The sequence below is a fragment of the Hypanus sabinus genome, chromosome 3, assembly GCF_030144855.1.
Source record: "Hypanus sabinus isolate sHypSab1 chromosome 3, sHypSab1.hap1, whole genome shotgun sequence".
In the NCBI taxonomy this organism is placed as follows: Eukaryota; Metazoa; Chordata; class Chondrichthyes; order Myliobatiformes; family Dasyatidae; genus Hypanus; species Hypanus sabinus.
This window is the reverse complement of record NC_082708.1, coordinates 158,298,387-158,321,515: the sequence shown is the minus strand read 5'-3', so window position 1 is coordinate 158,321,515 and position 23,129 is coordinate 158,298,387. Positions and strand designations below refer to the sequence as shown.

General features: G+C 42.7%; 1 protein-coding gene across 2 annotated transcripts in view; it reads left to right on the top strand.

Moving 5' to 3' along the window:
- The window catches only part of stpg2 (sperm-tail PG-rich repeat containing 2), a 591,496-nt gene that overhangs the window by 291,311 nt on the left and 277,056 nt on the right, over nt 1-23,129 (top strand). For both annotated transcript variants that reach the window (XM_059965434.1, XM_059965433.1), the window contains exon 10: nt 511-597. In XM_059965434.1, the coding sequence (XP_059821417.1) occupies nt 511-597 (87 nt within the window). The remainder of the gene's footprint in view (nt 1-510; nt 598-23,129) is intronic.

Here is a 23,129-nt window from a genome sequence, read left to right as displayed (position 1 = left end):
TCCCCCACTACCATTCAGGGCCCAACCAGTCCATCCAGGTGGGGCAACACTTCACCTGTGAGTCTGTTGGGGTCATATTCTGTGTTCGGTGCTCCCAGTGTGGCCTCATGTACATCTGTGAGACCTGACATTTCTCCGTCCCTTCCCCCACCTTTCAAATCTACTCCTCAGCACTTTTTCTCCAGTCCTGCTGAAGCGTTTTTGGCCCGAAATGTCTGCTGTGCTTCTTTCCATAGATGTTGCCTGGCCTGCAAAATACATTTTGTGTGTGTTGTCACTGTGTAAAACCTATCCTGGTTAGTCGTACTGAAGTGCAAATTCTTGCATTAAATTCCTTCTGCCAATTTTCAGCCCATTTTTCCAGCTGATCCTTCTTGGCACTGAGGGTGAAACTGCTGAAGTTTTGACTTGAGCAAAGTATCTTAATGTAACATCAGGATGTAATGGGGAAATGTTACAATGCGTACAAAGTGACTGAAAATGACTCTATCCTTCTACTTATTTACACAGATTCGGGAAATAAAGAACAACTACATGAAACATAGAAGCCCATCCTTTGCTTCGTTGACAGAAAGGATGCCTGCTTCAGGAGTTCAGGTAAGAAAAAATCTGACACTTTTCCTTTCTTGCTTCAATCCATGCCTCCACAAAAATGTCTGTACCTCAGTCAAAGAACCATATTTCTGATTTTTTCAAAAAGAATGCCGATCATATATGACAAACAAGTTTTGGAAGATAGAATTCCAGGATAAATACAGATAATTCTGGAAGCACTCAGCAGGTTAGGCATTATCTGTAGAGTGACAGGCAGTCGGAATCAGCAACAGGTTTGTTACCAATGACCTATATGATGTAATTTTTTTGTGACAGCAGTACAGTGCAAAGGCATACAATTACAAAAAAACAAATGAATAATGCAAAAACATAGGGGAGGTTTGCTAAGGCTAGCAAACTAGAATTGCTGGGGCGTGGGATCCGAACTGAAGTGATGGAGGAAAGAGAGGTTGGCTCACAAATAGAGAAAGTTCGGAGACAGTGCGAAAGGGAGGATAGGCAGGTGATAAAGAAATGACCCACTCAGACCGATGGTTTGAGATGTGTCTATTTCAATGCGAGGAGTATTATGAATAAAGCGGATGAGCTTAGAGCATGGATCAGCACTTGGAGCTATGATGTTGTGGCCATTACAGAGACTTGGATGGTGTGAGGGCAGAAATGGCTACTTCAAGTGCCAGGCTTTAAATGCTTCAGAAAGGACAGGGAGGAAGGGCGGCACTGTTGATCAGAGATAGTGTCACAGCTGCAGAAAAGGAGGAAGTCATGGAGGGGTTGTCTACAGAGTCTCTGTGGATGGAAGTTAGGAATAGGAAGGGGTCAGTAACCCTACTGGGTGTTTTCTATAGACCACCCAATAGTAACAGGGCCATCAAGGAGCAGATAGGGAGACAGATTCTCGAAAGGAGTAATAATAACAGGGTTGTTGTGGTGGGAGACTTTAATTTCCCAAATATCGATTGGCATCTCCATAGAGTGAGGGGTTTAGATGGTGTGGAATTTATTAGGTGTGTTCAGGAAGGTTTCTTGACACAATACGTAGATAAGCCTACAAGATGAGAGGTTGTACTTGATCTGATATTGGGAAATGAACCTAGTCAGGTGTCAGGCCTCTCAGTGGGAGAGGATTTTAGAGATAGTGATCACAATTCTATCTCTGTTACCATAGCATTAGAGATGGATAGGAACAGACAAGTTAGGGAAATGTTTAATTGGAGTAAGGGGAAATAAGCTATCAGGCAGGAAATTGGCAGCATAAATTGGGAACAGATGTTCTCAGGGAAATGTAAGCAGAAATGTGGCAAATGTTCAGGGGATATTTGCATGGCGTTCTGCATAGGTATGTTCCAATGAGACAGGGAAAGGATGGTAGGGTACAGGAACCATGGTGTACAAAGGCTGTTGTAAATCTTGTCGAGAAGAAAAGAAGACCTTACGAAAGGTTCAAAAAACTAGGTAATGATAGAGATTTAGAAGATTATAAGGCAAACAGGAAGAAGCTTAAGAATGAAATTTGGAGAGCCAGAAGGGGCCATGAGAAGGCCTTGGTGGACAAGATTAAGGAAAACTCCAAGGCATTCTACAAGTATGTGAAGAACAAGAGGATAAGATGTGAGAGAGTAGGACCAATCAAGTGTGACAGTGGAAAAGTGTGTATGGAACTGGAAGAGATAGCAGCGGTATTTAATAAGTACTTTGCTTCAGTATTCATTACGGAAAAGGACCTTGGTGATTGTAGGATGACTTACAGCGGACTGAAAAGCTTGAGCATGTAGATATTAAGAAAGAGGATGTGCTGGACTTTTTGGAAAGCATCAAAGTCACCAGGACTGGATGGGATGTACCCCAGGCTACTGTGGGAAGCAAGAGAGGAGACTGCTGAGCCTCTGGCGATGATCTTTGCATCATCAATGAGGATTGGAGGGTTGTGGATGTTGTTCCTTTATTCAAGAAAGTGGGTAGGGATAGCCCAGGAAAATATAGACCAGTGAGTCTCACCTCAGTGGTTGGTAAGTTGATGGAGAAGAACCTGAGAAGCAGGATTTATGAACATTTGGAGAGGCATAATATGATTAGGAATAGTCAACAAGGCTTTGTCAAAGGCAGGTCATGCCTTACGAGCCTGATTGAATTTTTTGAGGATGTGACTGAACACATTGATGAAGGGAGAGCGGTAGATGTAGTGTATATGGATTTCAGCAAGGCATTTGATAAGGTACCCTATGCAAGGGTTATTGAGAGAGTAAGGAGGCATAGGATCCAAGGGGACATTGCTTTGTGGATCCAGAACTAGCTTGCCCACCAAAGGCAAAGAGTGGTTGTAGACGGGTCATATTCTGCATGGAGGTTGGTGACCAGTGGTGTGCCTCAGGGATCTGTTCTGGGACCCCTGCTCTTCGTGATTTTTATAAATGACCTGGATGAGGAAGTGGAGGATTGGGTTAGTAAATCTGCTGATGACATAAAGGTTGGGGGTGTTGTGGATAGTGTGGAGGGCTGTCAGAGGTTACAGCGGGACATTGATAGGATGCAAAACTGGGCTGAGAAGTGGCAGATGGAGTTCAACCCAGAAAAGTATGAGGTGGTTCATTTTGGTATTCCAAATATGATGGCAGAATATAGCATTAAAGGTAAGACTCTTAGCAGTGTGGAGGATCAGTGGGATCTTGGGGTCTGAGTCCATAGGACACTCAAAGCTGCTGTGCAGGTTGACTCTGTGGTTAAGTGGGCATACGGTGTATTGGCCTTCATCAATCACGGGATTGAATTTAGGAGCCAAGAGGTAATGTTGCAGCTGTATAGGACCCTGGTCAGACCCCACTTGGAGTACTGTGCTCAATTCTGGTCACCTCACTATAAGAAGGACGTGCAAACCATAGAAAGGGTGCAGAGGAGATTTACAAGGACATTGCCTGGATTGGGGAGCATGCCTTATGGGAATAGGTTGTGTGAACTTGGCCTTTTTCCTTGGAGCGATGGAGGATGAGAGGTGACCTGATAGAGGTGTATAAGATGATGAGAAGCACTGAACGTCTGGATAGTCAGAAGCTTTTTTCCCTGAGCTGAAATGGCTAGCATGAGAGGGCATAGTTTTAAGGTGCTTGGAAGTAGGTACAGAGGAGATATCAGGGGTAAATTTTTATGCAGAGAGTGGTGAGTGCGTGGAATGGGGTGGCGGTGGTGGAGGCGGAAACAATAGGTTCTTTTAAGAGACTCCTGGATGGGTACATGGAGCTCAGAAAAATAGAGGGCTATGGATGAGCCTAGATAGTTCTAAAGTAAGGACATGTTCGGCACAGCTTTGTGGGCTGAAGGGCCTGTATTGTGCTGTGGGTTTTCTATAGGAATTCATGAGTTCCTGGACTGTTTGGAAATCTGATAACAGAGGTTGTTTCTAAATTACTAAGTATGGGTCTTCAGGTTCCTGTACCACCTCCTGAATGGTAGAAATGAAAAAAGGGTATGTTCCAGGTGGTGGAGGTCCTTAGTGATGGATGCCATCTTTTGAAGCACTTCCTCCTGTAGATGTTCTTGATGATGTCAATGGTTGTGCTTGTGACAGAGCTAGCTGATTCTACAACCTATGCATTGGAGCCTTCTTACAAGGCCTGACATAAGTGGTTGGGAAGTTGTTGCAATCAATTATTAGAGATGAGATTCCGGATACCTGGAGGCACATGACGAGGTAGGCCAAAGCCAGCATGGTTTCCTGAAAGGAAAATCCTGCCTGACTAACCTACTGCAATTGTTTGAGGAAATTACAAGCAGGATAGACAAAGGAGATGCGGTGGATGGTGTTTACTTGGATTTTCAGAAGGCCTTTGACAAGGTGCCGCACAGGAGGCTGCTTAGCAAGATAAGAGCCCATGGAATTACAGGGAAGATACTAGCATGAGTCGAGCAGATTGGTTGATCGGCAGAAAACTGAAAGATGGAATAAAGGGATCCTATTCTGGCTGGCTGCCGGTTACCAGTGGAGTTCTGTAGGGGTCGGTGTTGGGACCGCTGCTTTTTACGGTGTATGTCAATGATTTGGACTATGGGATTAATAGGTTTGTGGCTAAATTTGCCTATGATACGAAGATAGGTGGAGGAGTGGGTGGTGTTGAGGAAACAGAAACCCTGCAGAGAGACTTAGATAGTTTAGGGGAATGGCAAAGAAGTGGCAATTGAAATACAATGTTGGAAAGTGTATGGTCATGTACTTTGGAAGAAGAAATAAATGGGCAGACTATTATCTAGATGGGGAGAGAATTCAAATTGCAGAGATGCAAAGGGACTTGGGAGTCCTTGTGCAGGATACCCTAAAGGTTAACCTCCTCGTTGTAAACAAAAAGTACACTACAGATGCTGGGGTCAAAGCAATATGCACAACATGCTGGAGGAACTCAGCAGGTTGGGCAGCATCCGTGATAAAGAGCAGTTGATGTTTCAGGCCGAGACCCTTTGTCAGGACTGAAGAGGGAGGGGGCAGAGACCCTATAAATAAGGTGGGGGGAGTATGGGAAGGAGAAGGTTGGTCGGTGCCAGGTGAAAAACCAGTAAGAGGAAAGATCAAGGGGTGGCGGAGGAGATAGGCAGGAAAGGTGAAGAAGGAATGTAAGGGGAAAGCACTATGGGTAGCAGAAGAAGGTGGAATTATGAGAGAGGTGATTGGCAGCTGGAGGAGGAGGCAGAGTGAAACTGGATGGGGGAAGGGAGGGGGAGGGAATTACTGCAAGTTGGAGAATTCATTGTTCATGCCAAGGGGCTGGAGATTACCCAGAGGGTATATGAGATGTTGCTCCTCAAACCTGAGTTTGGCCTCATCATGGCAGTAGAGGAAGCCATATAAGGACATATCTGAATGGGAATGTGAAGTAGAGTTGAAGTGGGTGGCCACGAAGGAGGATGGGGTGAGGACGAAGTGTGGGAAATGGAGGAGAGGCAGGTGAGGGCATCATTGATGATGGCAGAAGGGAAACCATGATCCTTAAAGAAAGAGGACATTTGAGATGTTCTGGAATGGAAAGCCTCATCCTAGGAGCAGATGCGGCAGAGATGGAGGACCTGGGAATAGGCAATAGCATTTTTGCATTTGGCTGGGTTGGAAGAGGTATAGTCGAGGTGGTTATGGGAGTCAGTGGGTTTATAGAAGATGTCAATGGAAAGTCTGTGTCCAGAGATGGAGACTAAGAGATTGAGAAAGGGGGGAGAAGTGTCCGAGATGGACCAAGTGAATTTGAGGGCTGGGTGGAAGTTAAAGGCAAAGTGGATGAAATTGACAACTTCTTGGTTGAGTTGGTGGTTAAGATGGCAAATGCAATGTTGCCATTAATTTCTAGAGGTATAGAATATAAGAGTAGGAATGTGATGTCGAGGCTCTATAACGCACTTGAGAGACCACACGGAGTATTGTGTGCAGTTTTGGGCTCCTTATTTTAGAGAGGATATACTGACATTGGAGAGGGTTCAATGAGAATGCAGATTCACAAGGGTGATTCCAGGAATGAAAGAGTTACCATATGAGGAATGTCTGGCAGCTCTTGGGCTGTATTCCCTGGAGTTCAGGAGAATGAGGGGGTATCTCACAGAAACATTTGAAATGTTAAAAGACCTGAACAAATTAGATATGTCAAAGTTATTTCCCATGGTAGGGGAGTCTAGGAGAAGAGGGCATGATTTCAGGATTGAAGGACATCCATTTAGAACTGAGATGTGGAGAAATTATTGTAGTCAGAGGGTGGTAAATATGTGGAATTTGTTGCCATGAGTGGCTGTGGAGGCCAAGTCACTGGGTGCATTTAAGGCAGAGATAGATAGGTTCTTGATTAGCCAGGGCATCAAAAGATATTGGGTGAAGGCAGGGTAGACTGGAAGAATTGGATCAGCCCATGATTGAATGGTGGAGGAGACTTGATGGGCCGAATGGCCTACTTCTGCTCCTATAGCTTATGGTCTTATGATCTTATAGGCTGTTTCTTTCAGCAACATTTCTTTCATCAGAATTATTGAAGTGAGAAAATAATTGTGTTTTATTTTGCAGAAAATAGGAGAGTGAAAGGGATAAAGAGAACAAAAGGAAAGTTTGTGATAGGGTAGAGATCAAGGTTGATTTGACCATAAGATATAGGAGCAGTATTAGATCATTTAGCCCATCAGGTCTGCTCCAACATTCCAACATGGCTGATTTATTATCCCTCTCAACCCCGTTCTCCTTCCTTCTCCTCATAACCTTTGATGCTATTACTAATAAAGACTCTTTCATCAATCGCTTTAAATATACCTGAAGACTTGGCCTCCAGAGGTGTCTGTGGACATACAGCTATGGTTCAATGCAAGAGAAAGAGGTGAATGTTATTTTGTCAGGTGTACTTCTATAGACAGAGATGATAGAGGGCAGCAGAGAGAAGAAAAATAGTGGAAGAGTGCAATTGCTGAAGTCTGAAATCAAAGAGAAAGATGGAAATACCTGGCAAATCAGAGAAAGATTGGAGAGGGAAAGATGAATTTCATTAATCAGAACAGGCTACTTCTGACACAAACAGGAAAGGCTTGTTATATGAAATTGTTAAATTTAATATTGAGCCCCAGATGGAAGATGAGGCACTGTCTCTTGAGCTTATGCTGGTCTATGATGGAATAGTTAGGAGTCAGAGAGCTTATGGTGGGAATGGGATGGGGAATTTTAAAGACAGGCAACTTGAGGCTCAGTGTCATCCCTGCGGAGATAATGTAGTTGTTCTGCAAAGAAAACACCCTGTATATACATAGATTATCAGCTGTAGGCCACATTGTGAGAACTGAATGCAATCTAATTAGTTGGAAGAAGTCCAAGTAAATTGCTGCTTCTCTTGAAAGATTATTTTTGAACCTGAATTTGGGAAGAGATGAGGTTAAGGGATAGGGATTGAATTTTCTGTGGCTGGATGGAAAGGTGCCATGAAAAGAGGAGTTGCTGGTGGAGGTGGCAGAGTGAACCAGGGAGTTGTGCAGGGAATAGTCTCTTTGATTTGGTGATCAGAATGGGAAGGGAAAGATAAGTCACAAAGGAGAGAAAGATTCTGATTGTGGAACTTGATGGGTTGGAAAGTGAGTACAGAGGGAATCCTGTCATTGCTCTGGCTGGGAAGAGAGAGAAAGATTGAGAGCAGAAATGTGTGAAGTAAAGCAGGCACAGTTGAGAATCTTGTTAACTATGGTAGTAAGAAAGAAAACATTTCGGAAGCATTGTCCTGGAAAGCAACATCATCTAAACAGACAGACATCTAAAGAGATATTCTCACTGAGCAGTGAGCCCGGGAAATTGTTAGACTGTTATAGAATCCTTGCAGGAAGTGGAATGGGGAAACGTATAGGCAAGGTATAAACAGAATTAAACAGTTTTGAGTTCTTTGATCAGATTGAAATGATTTTCCCATCAAGCTACAAGTATCATCAAGGCAAGGAATCACTTGTAAAAATATATTCAGAGCCAGATCAGACATCTATATTCATTATTTTGCAAGTACTGTCAAACTATTAAATGTGACCAGATTTACAATACCTAAGCACCTAAGTTACAGAGAAAGGTTGAACAAGTTAGGTCTTTATTCTTTGGAGCGTAGAAGGTTGAGGGGGGCTTGATAGAGGTGATTAAAATTATGAGGGGATAGATAGAGTTGTCGTGGATAGGCTTTTTCCATTAAGAGTAGGGGAGATTCAAATAAGAGGACATGAGTTGAGAGTTGGGGGCAAAAGTTTAGAGGTAACACAAAGGGGAACTTCTTTACTCAGAGAGTGGTAGCTGTGGGGAACGAGCTTCCAGTAGAAGTGGTAGTGGCAGGTTCAATATTGTCATCTGAAAAAAAATTGGATAGGTATATGGGCAGGAAAGGAATGGAGGGTTATGGGCTGAGTGCAGGTCGGTGGGACTAGGTGAGAGTAAGTGTTCGGCACAGACTAGAAGGGCAGAGATGGCCTGTTTCCATGCTGTAATTGTTATATGGTTATATAGTTACAAAAGAGGAAAAAGTTACCATAATTTATGTGGGAAATTGATACATTTCCCCAGGCTGACACCCTAACATCGGGCCTGACATCTCATAACTGAAGGGTAAAAGAATTTTGCCTCCAAAGTGTGTGTTAAATAAATAAATAAATAAATAAATAAATAGAAATAATGTAAGGCATTCACTGCCTGAGAGAAGTATAGAAGTATTATCCATAGTGATCTGATCAGTATCTATTGCAACAAGCATTGCAAGAGAGTTATCAGTGCATGCTTGCTTTTTGGCATAAAGGCAGAGAAAAAGAGAGTCTCTACCCTAAGGAAACACAAGGTAGATTCATTTATGCCTCATAGAAATTGCACTTGTAGGGAAGAAAGGATATCGTGGATAAGTTACAGCAGCACAAAATCTGGACGTGGAACCTCAGACATGAGTTTGAATCTCACTACGGCAGCTGTGAGATTTAAATTCAATGAAATAAATCTGACAATTAAAGGAAAAAACTGATTGCAATGACTCACCATCGGTAGTATCTACAGGAGACGCTGCCTCAAGGAGGCAACATCTATTGTCAAAGATCCCCATTATCCGGGCACGCCATCTTCTTCACAGCTACCACCAGGCAGGAGGTATGGATGCCAAAAGTCTCACACCATCAGGTTCAAGAACAGCGAAATCCCTTCAACCATTCAGTCCTTGAACCAACCTGCACAACCCTAATTACTACCTCAGTATAGCAACACTATCACCACTTTGATCACTTTGCATTACAATGAATTTTGGTTTGTTTTTCTAATTATGCTGTTATGTATAATGTATACATACTTCGAAATGAACTTTGAACTTCCTTGTAAAAATTGCATACTTAATTTGTGTTTCTTTTGTAAATGCTGCTTATATGGTGGTATGTGCCTGTGAATCTGCTGTAAGTCTTTCATTGCAATAAATATGACTTTGAGGTGGCACTGATTGAATATTGTTAAAACTCATCATGTCCTTCAGGAGAAGTAATCTGCCATCCTCCCAGCTCTGTATGTGACTCGTCTCATGAATGTGGTTCCTTCTTTGGAACCAACATAAGTAAGTGTGGTGTAGCTTGTTTCTCTATGGAGGAGTGAACAAAGCATTAGAAACAACAATTAATTCCAGGGGTACATTGCACATAAATTATACACACATTGTACATACATTGTTGATGAACCATCAATAACTCTCTGAGAAGTGAGGCGAAATATCGGCTTTTATTGGCTGGAAGAAAGAACAAGCAGCAATTGACCACCACACTGCATACTAGGGACTGAGACCGGGGCGGAGTCCCCAATTGCCTTTATACCAGGGTCCGTGGGAGGAGCCACAGGAGCAGTCAGCGGGGGGTGGGGGGGCGTGTCCAGACAGGTATATGTAGTTCACCACAATTGTACAGCACAGCACAGGTCCTTCAGACCATTGTGTCTGCACCAAACACAATGCCAGATTAAACTTTTTTATCTGCCTGGACATGATCCATATAACCCCATTCTCTGTATATTCATGTGGTGATCTAAAAGCCTCTTAAATGCCACTATCAAATCCACTGCCATCATTTCCACCAGCAGTTCATTCCAGGTACTCGCCATTCTCTGCGTAAAATAACTTGCCCCACACATCTCCTTCGAACATTCCCCACCTCACCTTAAGTGCATGCCCTCTAGCATTTGACGTTTCTACCCTAGAACAGACTTTCAGGTGGGAGTGTTGGAAGCAGGTATGACAAAGACATTTAAGAGGCTTGTAGATTGGCACAGGAAAGTGCTGGGAAAAGGAGGAATTACACAAGATAATGCCTATGCCTTTTGAAGATGATTCAAGATTCATTTATTATCAAAGAATGTATAAATTATATAACCTTGAGATTTGCGTGAAGATTTTTACTCCTCATGTACGTGAAGGATGTAAGAAATGAAGTCAATTCAATTCACAGGTAGCCACAAAACAAGAAACCTGGAAGAACCCAATTAAAGAAAATAAAAACAAAAGACCAACACTTGATGCGCAGGGAAAAGAAAAAAGTACAAATCATGCAGATAATTGAAGTGAACAATAGAATTCTAAACCAAATTTGAGACAACAGATTCGAACCCTGGAGCAGCCTGGAGTAGGCCCAAAGCCTTGCTTATCAGTTCATCATATTAGCGGACATGGATCACAGCAGCCGAAGCAGTCTTCGTAGCCTCAGCTCCATGGAGATGACCATTGCAGGAGCGAGTGAAATTGGCTCTTCTCTTGACCGACACCCTGGCTTTTCAGTCTATCTGGGCCAGCGTTTAAATTGACCTAATGACAGAACAGCAAAAGGCTCCGGTACCCTGGAGAGAGGAGTGAAGATCATGGAGAGCGAGCAAAGTTGGTTCTTGCCCCTGATCTGGGCCAGCATTTAAATTGTCTGAACAGTGTGTTGTACTTTGCAGTCAGACACAGCTGCAGTGAAAGGCTCTGGGCCTAGACCACACCACCCAGCAACTTGCTCTGGGCCCAGATTCCTTTGCCCAGACCGAAGCTGCTCTCAAGCTCTTCAGATAGGCTCAGTCTCCAGAGCGATCCAACCTTGCACCCGGGCCAATTGAACAAACATCGGAACTTTTCTGTTAGGCCGTGACTTCTCCTTTCAGTGTCCACAGCGATCCAACTTTACACCCAGGCCGTCGGATTTCCACCTGCACTGATTCTGCATCACTTCATCTTGGCTCATCCTCCGAACCTGCCTTGCCATCACTCGCCCCTTCTCTGTTTGCGGTGATAATTTACCATAGGAAAGGTATTTTTTAGTCAGATTTATCTTTACTTAGCTACTACTGGGAGCTGTTGCACACCTGCAGTAGTGCCATCTTGACTGGAAGTGCGTGAGAGAAGAGAAACTGGAAAGCCTGAGATGTGGTGAATGAAATGGCAGGTGACTCGTAATGGATGTCACCACAGTGTGTTAGGATGATGACCTGTTCCTGTGCTACATGTTCTTTGTGTGAATCTGATTAATGATGGGAGCATAGTTTGGTGCTCTGAATCCTTCAGGGAACAGCCACTTTTAAGATGTCGATTTGGAACCGTGCCTGTTCTGTTCTCTTCTCACTGTGCATTGCAAAGTTGATTTATTGCAGGGGAAAGTTGAATTTGAGCAACTGTATTTTTTTTTTACCACTACAATGTACATTTTCTGGCAGTACCTGAATAGTTTCATTACAGAGGGCTGGACAAACAGTGGGCAGGCTTCCTTCTTGAAAATAACAAAAAAAAAGAATGATTCAGTTGGTCCATGTTGTTAGGAGAGCTGCATTCCATTAACCTGGAGTGAGAGCAGGAAATGGGTCCCTTTGGGCACATTATTTCCATTCTGCTCTACTTCAGATTCCTCCTGGCTTCACTTCCCCTCAGAATTACTCGATTTAGTTTGCCAAGACTGGCTTGTTTGTGCTCTGACTTAAAAACTGCAGGGTTTCAAATAGCATTAGCACCACAGACACCAAGTCTCAGATGGCTTGTGATATTGGGCAGAGACTGAGTAAGCAATGCAAACAATTTTTATTCATATAGAGGCACAGTTCTCACTTTAATGAATAGGAACTTGTTAAATAACGCGAACAGGTGCTTTATTCCATTTTAGCTTAATGAATGATTTCACTTATCTGAAAGACAATGATGCAGGTTGTTGACGGGCGCCTGTACTAGTTAGCACACCCTTCAGAACTGTTGCTCATGCAGAACGGCTCAGATAATAGCCATGCTTAATTCTTATGGTGGCTGCTTTATGTCCTCATACATCTGGATTCTAGTTTGAGTTGGACACAAGGGACTGCAGCTGTTGGAATCTGGAGCAAAAAACACTGTGCTGGGGAAATCAGTGGGTCAAGCAGCATTTGGGGCCTCTACAGAGTTCCTCCAACATTTTGTTTTCCACTCCATTTTGTGTTCGGCTGAAACTGGGGTGGGTGCCAGCTCATGATGGATCCTGTTCGACATTTCATTTGCAAAGCAGAATAGATTTTGTCCTCTTGTTGCAGAGAGTGTGAGCTAGTAATTGCTGGACAAGTGCAGTAAAACACTTGCTAACTCACTGAATGGTGGGAGCAGTGGTCTATTCTGGTTTATAATTGCAATATGTACTGAGATGAAGCAAACAGTTTTTGTTTGTCTGCTGATGCTGAGATATATCCTCAGATGCACTGGCACACATTATCACTGATGTAACCTGGGGGGCATCAGGAGTTTCAGCATCAGATGCCCTCGCCCAGGTGACCCAGCTAGGGCTAATCAGGCCCTGGCTTATGTCTCAGCAGCACTGGTCCATGGGTCACACGTCTGGATCCATAGCCATCTGGAGGCTTGCTCAGCAGCCTCTGTTATGGTCCTGATGGCTCTGTTCTTTGCAGCTCCCATAATGTCAAGGAAAGTGTAGGTCCTGCACAGTGAGCAGACAGTAATACCTCTAAACCCCATCTCTGTAGGCTCATATTGTGCGCTGCACCCTGTGTCTGGCACTGCTCTACCAGATCCTGGTATCTGGCTTTCTTACATTCAGATACCTCCTCAATTGGGTCGTCCTGGAGGATTATCAGTTCTACCATGACCACCTGCTTCAAGGTTCAGAACGACCATGTTCGGGCTCAGGGACGATGATAGGATGAAGTCAGGGAACTTTAATTGCTTGTCCAGAACGACTTCCAGTTGCCAGTCAGATGCTGTGATGATCAAGCCTGCTGCTGATCTGGGCTGAGGCTATGGTTGGTTTCCAGCTTTGACAAAGGCTATGCGCTTTCTGGGCTGGCAGAGGAAACCTACTGTTAATGGCCAAGGAGATACTTTCTGCCAGTGTCTTCAGCACCAGGTCATGGTGCCCGTGGGAATGGCTTCTCCAAGGGTTTTTGGGCAGCTGCTGAGGATGTGTTCCACTGTCTCTCTGCCAGGGCAGAGAGGACATGATGGTGCCTCACTTTTGCCCAAGCAAAGATGTTCGCTGCACCAGTCAAGACGTTGTACAGAGCGCGATCATGGACTTGATGTGCTGGAGTTCTGCTTGCCAGAAGTTGGACCAGGAGATCTTCTGCTTTAGCCATCTAGGCAGAACATTCTATACGTAATTAGATCGAGGGAGTTAAAAGTATGTAGAGTATAGTGTAGCAGATGAAGGGAGAGGATGGTGCAGGTAAACAAATAAAGTGCAAGGGCCACAGTCTGGTAGATTGGGAGATCAAGACTTCACACAGAACACACAGAAATGCTGGAGGAAGTCAGCAGGTAAGGTAGCATCCATGGAAATGAACCCTTCTGCAGGATTGAAAAGGAAGAGGGAAGATGCCAGAATAAATGGCATGAATATCAATTTTTCCTTCTGGTAAAATGTTCCTTACCCCTCCTCTCTTCTATTCCCCACTCTGGCCTTTTCCTCTTCTCACCTGCCTGTCACTTCCCCCCTGTGTCCCCTACTCCTTCCCTTTCTCATCTGGTCCTCTCTCCTCTCTTATCCGATTCCTTTCTTCTCTAGCCCTTTAATCTCTCACACACCTGGTCTCATCTATCACCTTCTAGCTAGCCTCATTCCCCCCCCCCCACCTTTATTATCCTGGCGTTTTCCCTCTTCCTCTTCAGTCCTGATGAAGGGTCTTGGCCCAAAACGTGATACTTTATTCAATTCCATAGATGCCACTTGACCTGCTGAGTTCCTCCAGCACTTTGTGGATTTCCAGCATCTACAGAATCTCTTGTGTTTATAGCGTTTGAAGGGTCCATTCAAGAGTCTGAAAACAGCCTGGTAGAAACTGTCATAGAGGCTGCTGGTATGTGCTTTCAGGCTGGACAGAATGACTAGGATGGGGAGTGTCCTTGATTATATTGGCTGCTTTCCCGAGGCAGTGGGAAGTGTACATGGAGTCAATGGAAAGGAGGTTAGATTGCGAAGCTGTGTTCACATGTCTTGGGCAGAGTAGTTGCTATACCAAGCAGTGATGTATCTGGATAAAATGCTTTCTGTGGTGCCCCAATAAAATTAAAAGTTCAAAATGAATTTATTGTTATAATACATCTGCATCACCATACACCACCCAGACTTGTTTTCTTGCAGGCATACTCAATAAATCCTTAATAGAATAATAACCGTAATAGAATCAAGACCACAAGCTGTGCAAGTCAACAAACTGCAAAAATAATGAGTAATAATAATAAATAAATAAGCAATAAATATTGAGTACATGAGATGAAGAGTCCTTGAAAGTGAGTCCATAGGTTGTGGGAACATTTCAAGGATGGGGCAAGTGAAGTTGAGTGAAGTTACTCTCTTTGGTTCAAGTTCCTGATCCTAGTGGTGTGAGTCCTGAGGCTCCTGTACCTTCTTCCTGATGGCATCAGCAAGAAGAGAGCGTGTTCTGGGTGGTGGGGGTCTCTGCTGATGGATACTGCTTTCCTGTGACAACATTTTGTATAGATGTGCTCAGTGGTGAGGAAGGGTTTACCCTTGATGGACTGGGCTGTATCCACTACTTTTTGGAGGATTTTCCGTTCAAGGGTACTGGTGTTTCTATACCAGGCTGTGATGTAGCCAATCAATATAATCTCCACCACAGATCTATAGAAGTCTGTCAAAGTTTGAGATGTCATGATGAATCTTTGCAGACTCCTAAGGAAGAACAGATGCTACCATGTTTTCTTCTTATTTGTACTTGCATGCTAGGTCCAGGACAGGTCCTATGAAATGATAACACTGAGGAATCTAAGGTTACTGACCGACTTCACCTCTGATGAGAACTAGCTTATGGACCTCTGGTTTCCTCCTCCTGAAGTCAATAATTAGCTACTTGGTCTTGCTGGCAGTGAATAAAAGGTTGTTGTAATGGCACCAGTCAGCCAGATTTTCAATCTCCCTTCTGTATGCTGATTCATCACCACCTTTGCTTTAGCCTATAACAGCCTATATCAGCGAATATGGTATTGGAACTGTGCAAAGCCAGACAGTCATAAGTATAAAGTGAGTAGAGCAGGGGCTAATGCACACAGCCTTGTGTTGTACCTGTGTTGATGAAGATTGTGGAGGAGATGTTGTTACCAATCCAATCTGGATGGCATCTGCAAGTGAGGAAATCAAGGATCCAATTGCAAAATTAAATATTGAGGTCAAGGGCTTGAAACTTCTTAGTATGATTCATTGTGAAAATCCCAATTTTCTTTAGCCCTCAGACTAAATAGAATTCCTTAGCTAATAGATTTGGAATTTGAAAAAAAAAAGTGGATTAAAAGTGGGCGAATTTGCATTAACTGCTATAAAAAAGCAAAATAAAAAATGGGGAATGATTGTCTTCTGAGAGATGAAAAATAAGAGCGGGATTGTAATAAACACATTAACTAGTTATCACCACTTTAACAATTATCTGAAAAAATGAGGCTCAGTTGTTTGAATTGGTTAATTTCTGGGCCAGGGAAGTTATTGGCAATAACTGGCTTGTTGAAAGTGTCCCAGCTTTCTGTTGTGATTTAAATGGTTAATTAATGAGCAAATGCAACAACTTCATGAAGTCACAGGAAGCTTGAGGGTGAGATGCTGTTTTTGTGAGATTAATGATGGAACAACACAAATTATCCAGTAACATGTCATTATTTGTGTTTCATGAACACTTCTCTCCTGCCACAGGTTGCTGGATAACTTCCACATTAATAATCATAATCATGTTTGTGTGTGTCTAATTTGTCAGTGAAATATGTCATGAAATTTGTTGTTTTGCGGCAGCAATATTTTGCAGTACATGGTATTAAAACCTATAAATTACAATAAGAAATATATAAAACAGTGAGGTAGTGTTATGGGTTCATTGCCCATTCAGAAATCTGATGGCAGTGGGGAAGAAGCTGTTCCTGAAATGTTGAGTGTGTGTCTTCATTCTCCTGTACCACCTCCTTGATGGTAGCAGAGAGGAGGGCATAACCTGAGTACTGGGAGTCCATAATGATTGGTGCCACATTTTTGAGGCATCACCTTTTGAAGGTGTCCTCACTGCTGGTGAGCTGGCCGAGTTTACAACTTTCTGCAGCTTTTTCCAATACTGTGCAGTAGCCCCTCCATACAAGAAAGTGATGCAACCAGTTAGGATGCTCTCCATGGTACATCTATAGAAATTTGTGAGAATCTTTGGTGATGTACCAATTCTCCTTCAACTCAATGAAATATAGCTGCTGTCATGCCCTCTTTATAATTTCACCAATGTGTTGGATCTTGGATACGACTTCAGAGATGTTGACACCCAGGAACTTGAAACTGCTCACCCTTTCCACTGCTGATCCCTCAATGAGGACTGGTGTGTGTTCTCCTTCCTGAAATCCCCAATCAGTTCCTTGGTCTGATTGATGTTAAAGGCAATGTTGCTGTTGTGACACCAGACAACTAGCTGATCTATCTCACTCCTGTATGCCTCCTCATCACCTTCTGAATAGTTGTGTCACCAGCAAACTTATAGATGGTGTTTGAGCTGTACCTAGCCACACAGTCGTGGGTGTAAAGAGAGTCAAGCAGTGGGCTGAGCATGCATCCCTGCGGTGTACCAGTGCTGACTGTCAGCGAGGAAGAGATGCTGTTTCTGATCCACACTGACTGTGGTCCCCAGTAAGGAAGTCAAAGATCCAGCTGCAAATGAAGGTACAGAAGCCCAGGTTTTGGAGCTTAATGATTAGAACTGAGGTGTAAATGGTAGTTTAATTTGCTGCTGTAGATTACCAATTGGTGTAGGTGGAGGGGAAAGAGAATGAGGGGAAGGATTGGTGGGCTTGGAGTTGGAAGACTTTACAGGGAGATAAATAAGGCAGTGGGACATCAGGGTGCGCTCTGAGAGCTGGTATAGATTTAATGGGCCAAGTGGCTCTGTCTGTGTCAAAAGGAGAGCTGAAGCATTAATGAAACATCTGGTTGTGGTTGGGCAAAAATGTGGATATACATAAGAGAAATAGGAGCAGGAGTTGGCCATTTGGCCTGTCGAGCCTGCTCTGCCATTCAGTAAGATCATGGCTGATCTGGCCATGGACTCACCTCCACCTACTTGACTTTTCCCCATAACCCTTAATTCCCCAAGTGGCTGGTGAGCATGATGTATCCCTGTTCCTCCTGGCCAACTTGCAATACAGGAGAGGCAGTTATCTGTAGGAGCTGGTTGTAACTAACTCCTGTCACCCCACTGTGTTCCCCTTGGGAAGGTTATAATTCCTGAATATTTGTAGCTCTCAATTAATCTTGAAATGGGTGTTTGATTAATATCTGTGAGTTGTTTGCATAATGAGGCAATTAATCAGCATACTCCCCGCTTACATTTCAGAATTTACTGCCTGAGCACCGGCACAGTCACACTGGGCAGCTCATCCTGCTGTCTATCCATAGTTCCATTTCCATGACCACATACTGCCCCTTGGTCACCCCAGTGGGAGATTTTGGATAAGCTTCTCCCAGGTGCTGATAATAGCTAGTGTGGAATCCCAAAGTCCCACAGCACCAGGTTCAAGAATAACTACTTTCGTATCACCATCAGGTTCTTGAACCAATTTGCACGGCCATAACCCTATGGACCCATCTCCTGCGTTACCATGGACTTACTTGTGATTGTGTCTTTGTTCAATTTTTGTACAAAGGTCTTGCTTTTGCTACATGCTTTTATTCACCACATGGTGCTACTTTATTTATGATTTATGTATACTTTATATTCTGTATGTTGCCTGTACCTTTTTGTCTGTGAGGCTGTTGTGAGAAAGGTTTTCGTTGTACCTGTTCCTCACTGCACTTGTCCACATGACACTACTTTCCCATCACTTCTGAGCATGTCTGATATGTTAGCTGAGAGTAAGATACAACTCAAATGCCCTGCACCCTGTCCCCACCCCCAGGCCCAGCTATTAATCTTCTCAGCAAACATTGGGAGGACTGAAGCCATCATGTTGAAACCTATAAGAGCAAATGTCTGCCATGCTATCTCAGTTTCCTGTCATCCCTAAGCACTTTACAGCAAGCAAAGTACTTGAAGTGTAGTTATACAAAATAATGAAGGGCATGGATAGAGCAGATAGCAGGAAACTTAAGGTGAGGAATAGAAATTTGGAAGGGTCTGAGAAAGGATTGTTTTCTCCCAGAGCATACTTGAAATCCAGAAAGCACTGCTCGAAAATGGACCTATATCCATATTGTATGAGTCTCTGTGACTACCCTATGGTTGTAATTGGCAGTGTTTCTTTGAGAGAAAAATGTAGGCTATGCCAGCAACATATCTCTGTTTCATCATCATATTTGAAATAATATCCTTGGGATCTTGTGCAAGTAGGCCTTGGTTTAACCTCTCATTCAAAGGATGATGCCTTCAACAGGCCAGGAATCTCTCAGTTGTGTCATGGCAGACATCTTTATCATCTTTCTGGGCAAGCTCTTGAACTCACAACCATTTGAACTACGACTGATAACTGGCCTCAGGATAGCTAATACAAGAAGGGAGTTGGAGACAACATTGGATTAAAGCAAGATTACACACGAACTATGAGAATGTACAGTTTCACAGACATCAGATGCTTTCCCATTTGAGCTTAACTTCCTCCTAGTTTGGAGAATGGAACTGCCTCTCCTTCCCTATAATGTCTGAACCACCTTCTGCCCCATGATTCTCTATCCCATAATTCTCTTGGGTTCTTTGCATGCTCTCTTTCCTTTGCCTTGGCTTTGGTGACTGCACCTTATATTGCATTAGCTTTCTAAACACCTCATACCACTAACCATTCATTCTACCAAGACTATTTTCACAACCCCGTGAACAATTTTATGGTCACTTTTCACTTTGCATTTTGTATTATACCTTTATGTGCTTTTGACATAGATAATGCAAGATGTTGTCACTCTCTAAAGTTCAACAGTAAGCACATCAAGACCACACTGTTTAATAGAACTCAATGTGGAGTCACTGTCAACACTAATAGTCCTGTACTGTTTGTCATACCATGGCAAATTTGTACAGCTTTGCTTGGATGTCAATCAGAAATGCATTGGTAATTGGAAAAAGGGTAGACAGAAAACATCTAAAATAAAAATTTGTTACTAATAAGCAGCAGGACATTAAGACAAAGTGTATCAAAAAATTAAACACTTTAGTGACTAAAATATGAAAGCTACTACAATTCAGATGATTCTGAAACTGTACAGGAAAGCGAATCAAGCAGATTGTTCTTAATAGATCTGAAAGATGGTGGTAAAGGTAGAAGTGTTAGGTAACTTTGCAGAGTGGTAACTGATGGTGAATTAGTCTTACTGCCAATCATTCAAAGTTGACTGAAATAAATTTCTGTTAAAGCATCCAACTTTATAGTAAATTATAAATTGAATTAACTAGTTAGTGAAACTTAAAGGCAGGAAATTGGATGGATTAAAATGTTTCTAATATTTTTTTTAAAGTGAGGGGCCTGAATATTAGATAAGTATTTTTATTGATGTTGCATGCAGTTATTTCATTAACCATCCCTAGCTAAAGCATACTTCAAGTCCATATTAACAGGTAAAATGCAAAACAAAATCTTATTTCAAAAATGACTGTACCTTGGTAGACAAACAAAACTTTTTTCTTTGCATTCAGTGAGAGTTTTGGGGAAATAGAACATGTAGCACTGAAGGCCATTCAGCTCACCATGGTTGTGGTCACTCCATTAAAACAATTTGTATTCATAAGCAACAGAATCCATGGGGTAAAGAAGACTGAGAGAATATTTCGTAGAGGTGCTCAATAGAATGACTGGTTTGAACTGTAGAGAGAGCTTCCTACTAGTGAATGATTCAAGGGAACTGAAGCCACAGCTATTTATTAAATGCTGGACAACAATTACAAGAATGAATAAGAAAAACTTTGAGATTTTACAGAAATATAGGCATGACCTGAAATTCATTTCTTGTAGGAACAAAATCCACCTATTCCTTTAAATCGGAACTGGATATCTGTTTGAGAAAATAATTTGCAGGTGAATAGGACTGATGGGTTTGCTCTTCTGGGAGACCAGAAGTTAAAGGATCAGACCTTTTTTTCAACTCCATTTTCCTGCCTTCTGAAACCCTTAATCCCCTAATGTCCTCTTCTGTGTTGTAACAATTCTATGTTTCTGTAGCTTTGGCATCCTTGCCCCAGTCCTTGCACTATAATACTTGGATTTTTCCTCTTCAAGAATTTATGCAACCACAAGTGGAATAGGCTGTTTAGAAAACAGAATATACAAGTGCACAACATAGGGATGGGCCCTTCTGCGCATGATGTCTGTGCAGAACACAAGGCCAATTCAATTAAAACTCTTCTGCCTGCACATGATCTGTATCTCTCCATTCTCCATGTATTCGTGTGTCTGTCTAAAAACCTGTAAAACACCACTATTGCATCTATTTCTACCACTAATCCTGGCAGAGCATTCTGGGCTGTTTAATTTATTAAAATAAAATAAAATAAAAAAAATCCTGCCCTACATCTCTTCCTTAAACTGTACCCCCTCTCACCTTAAGTGTATGTCCTCTAGTATTTGAAATATCTATTCTAGCCAAAAGATTCTGACTGTCTATCTTATCTGTACCTCTCATGATTTTATATATATATATCCATCATGTCTACTTCAATCCTCTGAGGAAAAATGCGCTGAATCTCAGCAACCCACGGTCAAAAAGAGAGAAAGCAATTAGGAACATAGAAAACCTACAGCACAATACAGGCCCTTTGGCCCACAAAGCTGTGCCAAAAATGTCCCTACCTTAGAAATTACCTAGGGTTACCCATAGCCCTCTATTTTCCTAAAAATAGATAACTAGCTCCATGAACCTATCCAGGAATCTCTTAAAAGACCCTATCGTATAGTTGAGGGGCAAGTCCTTTTTGGGCAGATTTTTTAAGTGGAGCATCAGGATTTTTTGCTTTTAAGATTTGTGTTTAATTCAGTATCCTATACTGTGTTACAGAACGTCTTATTCACAGAAGGAAGAAATTTGGGTTGTTTGTCTCTATGTACTGTAAGAGAAATCCATGCAGTACCACAGCCCTTTTCTCTATAGTCCTACAAACTTTCCTTTCAGATACATATCCAACCCCCTTTAGAATGTCACAATTAAATCTGTCTCCACCGTCCTCCCTGCTAGTCCTGAAGGGTACAGCTCTGCAACAGAATAAATATTAAAATGGTCATTAATATATCTGATAGGAAAATAGAATGAACTTTGTCATTGGAGAGCTGTGAGGATATGGAACTCACTCCCACAGACGTAGTTAAAATGAGTGGGAGAGGAGCAGTTAAGGAAAGACTCAATGCACAATGTGGAGAGAAGAGATCGTATGCGATGTAGACAAGGAAGGAGACTTGTGTGGAGCATAAGGTCCACACAAGTTGTAAATCTTCAACATACACTGAGGCGAGATTTGCTTTGGGACTTCGGTTTGCTCATCAATGTTGGGTCCACAGCTTCTCGCCATGATGTAGCATTGCAGTTGAAGGGAATTATTCACCCTGAAGAGGTCACTGCTGTTAATTGAACAGGCCTTCCACAGTGTTTATTAGATACACAGGCAGCTGCCTAATTAATTCTGAAAGAATGAATCTAGTTTTCTGGACACATATAAAAGGATGCCCCACAACCGTTTGTGTATTCGTAAGAATGCTGGTGTATCTCAGCTTGGGAACTTATGCAGACCAAATGAATGGGCACATGCTTTCATTCCCTGAGTGACCCACTGTGCATGTCGTAGAATCACAGAGCCAAGGAGCCTGGATCCTTGCCCAGGTGTAGCCACTGTTATCCTTTTAACATGAAAGTTAGACAGATGGTGCAGACCACAGGAAAGGGAACAAGAATATCTTTTGGCTGATTCTTATACTTATTGGGGAATTAGCCTATTCCCAAATAGTTAACAAAATGGATGTGGTCAATCTTGTGGGACAAAGCCAGAAATTAAAACCATGCGTGTAGGAAATTATGATTACATATCGGTGAATTTTGGTTTATCTATAAATAGACGTCCCTTGTAGAGGCAGTATCTTTTGCATTTGAATATATTGCTGAACGAGAGGCAAGGATATATGCATTGCACATCATAGCTTGGTACACAAGAGTCTAGATTTGGATTAGTTATTAAATAGCATACATTTGTAGTATGCATCATACCTGAGTATTTAAGCATGTATATTTAAGTTCTATGTAAAAAACCAATAAATATTCAGTAAAGGTTCTGTTATCTGGCACGTGCTGGGTGACAGATTCCAGCTAATCAAGAGATTGGCTTGGTCTTCCCCTTAGCACTGTGCCTCCATCTGCCTTGCACTTCCCCGGGCACTGCCACTCAGTTGACTCAGCCTCTCCCTCAGCGCCATTCCTTTGATGGCGTGACCTCTCCTTCAGCACTGTCCTTCCATCAGCTTGGTTGCTCCCTTGGTGCTGTCCATCATTGACCTGCTTCTCTCTTGACACTACCCCTCCATCTGCCAGGCTGCTCCCTCAGATATGCAGCTTACTATGGCATGCCAACATGTGAAATGCCAGCTTTTACTGCATTGGTTGTTAGATATCATATGAACTCTTGATCTCTCAATCTACCCTGTCATGGTCTTTGC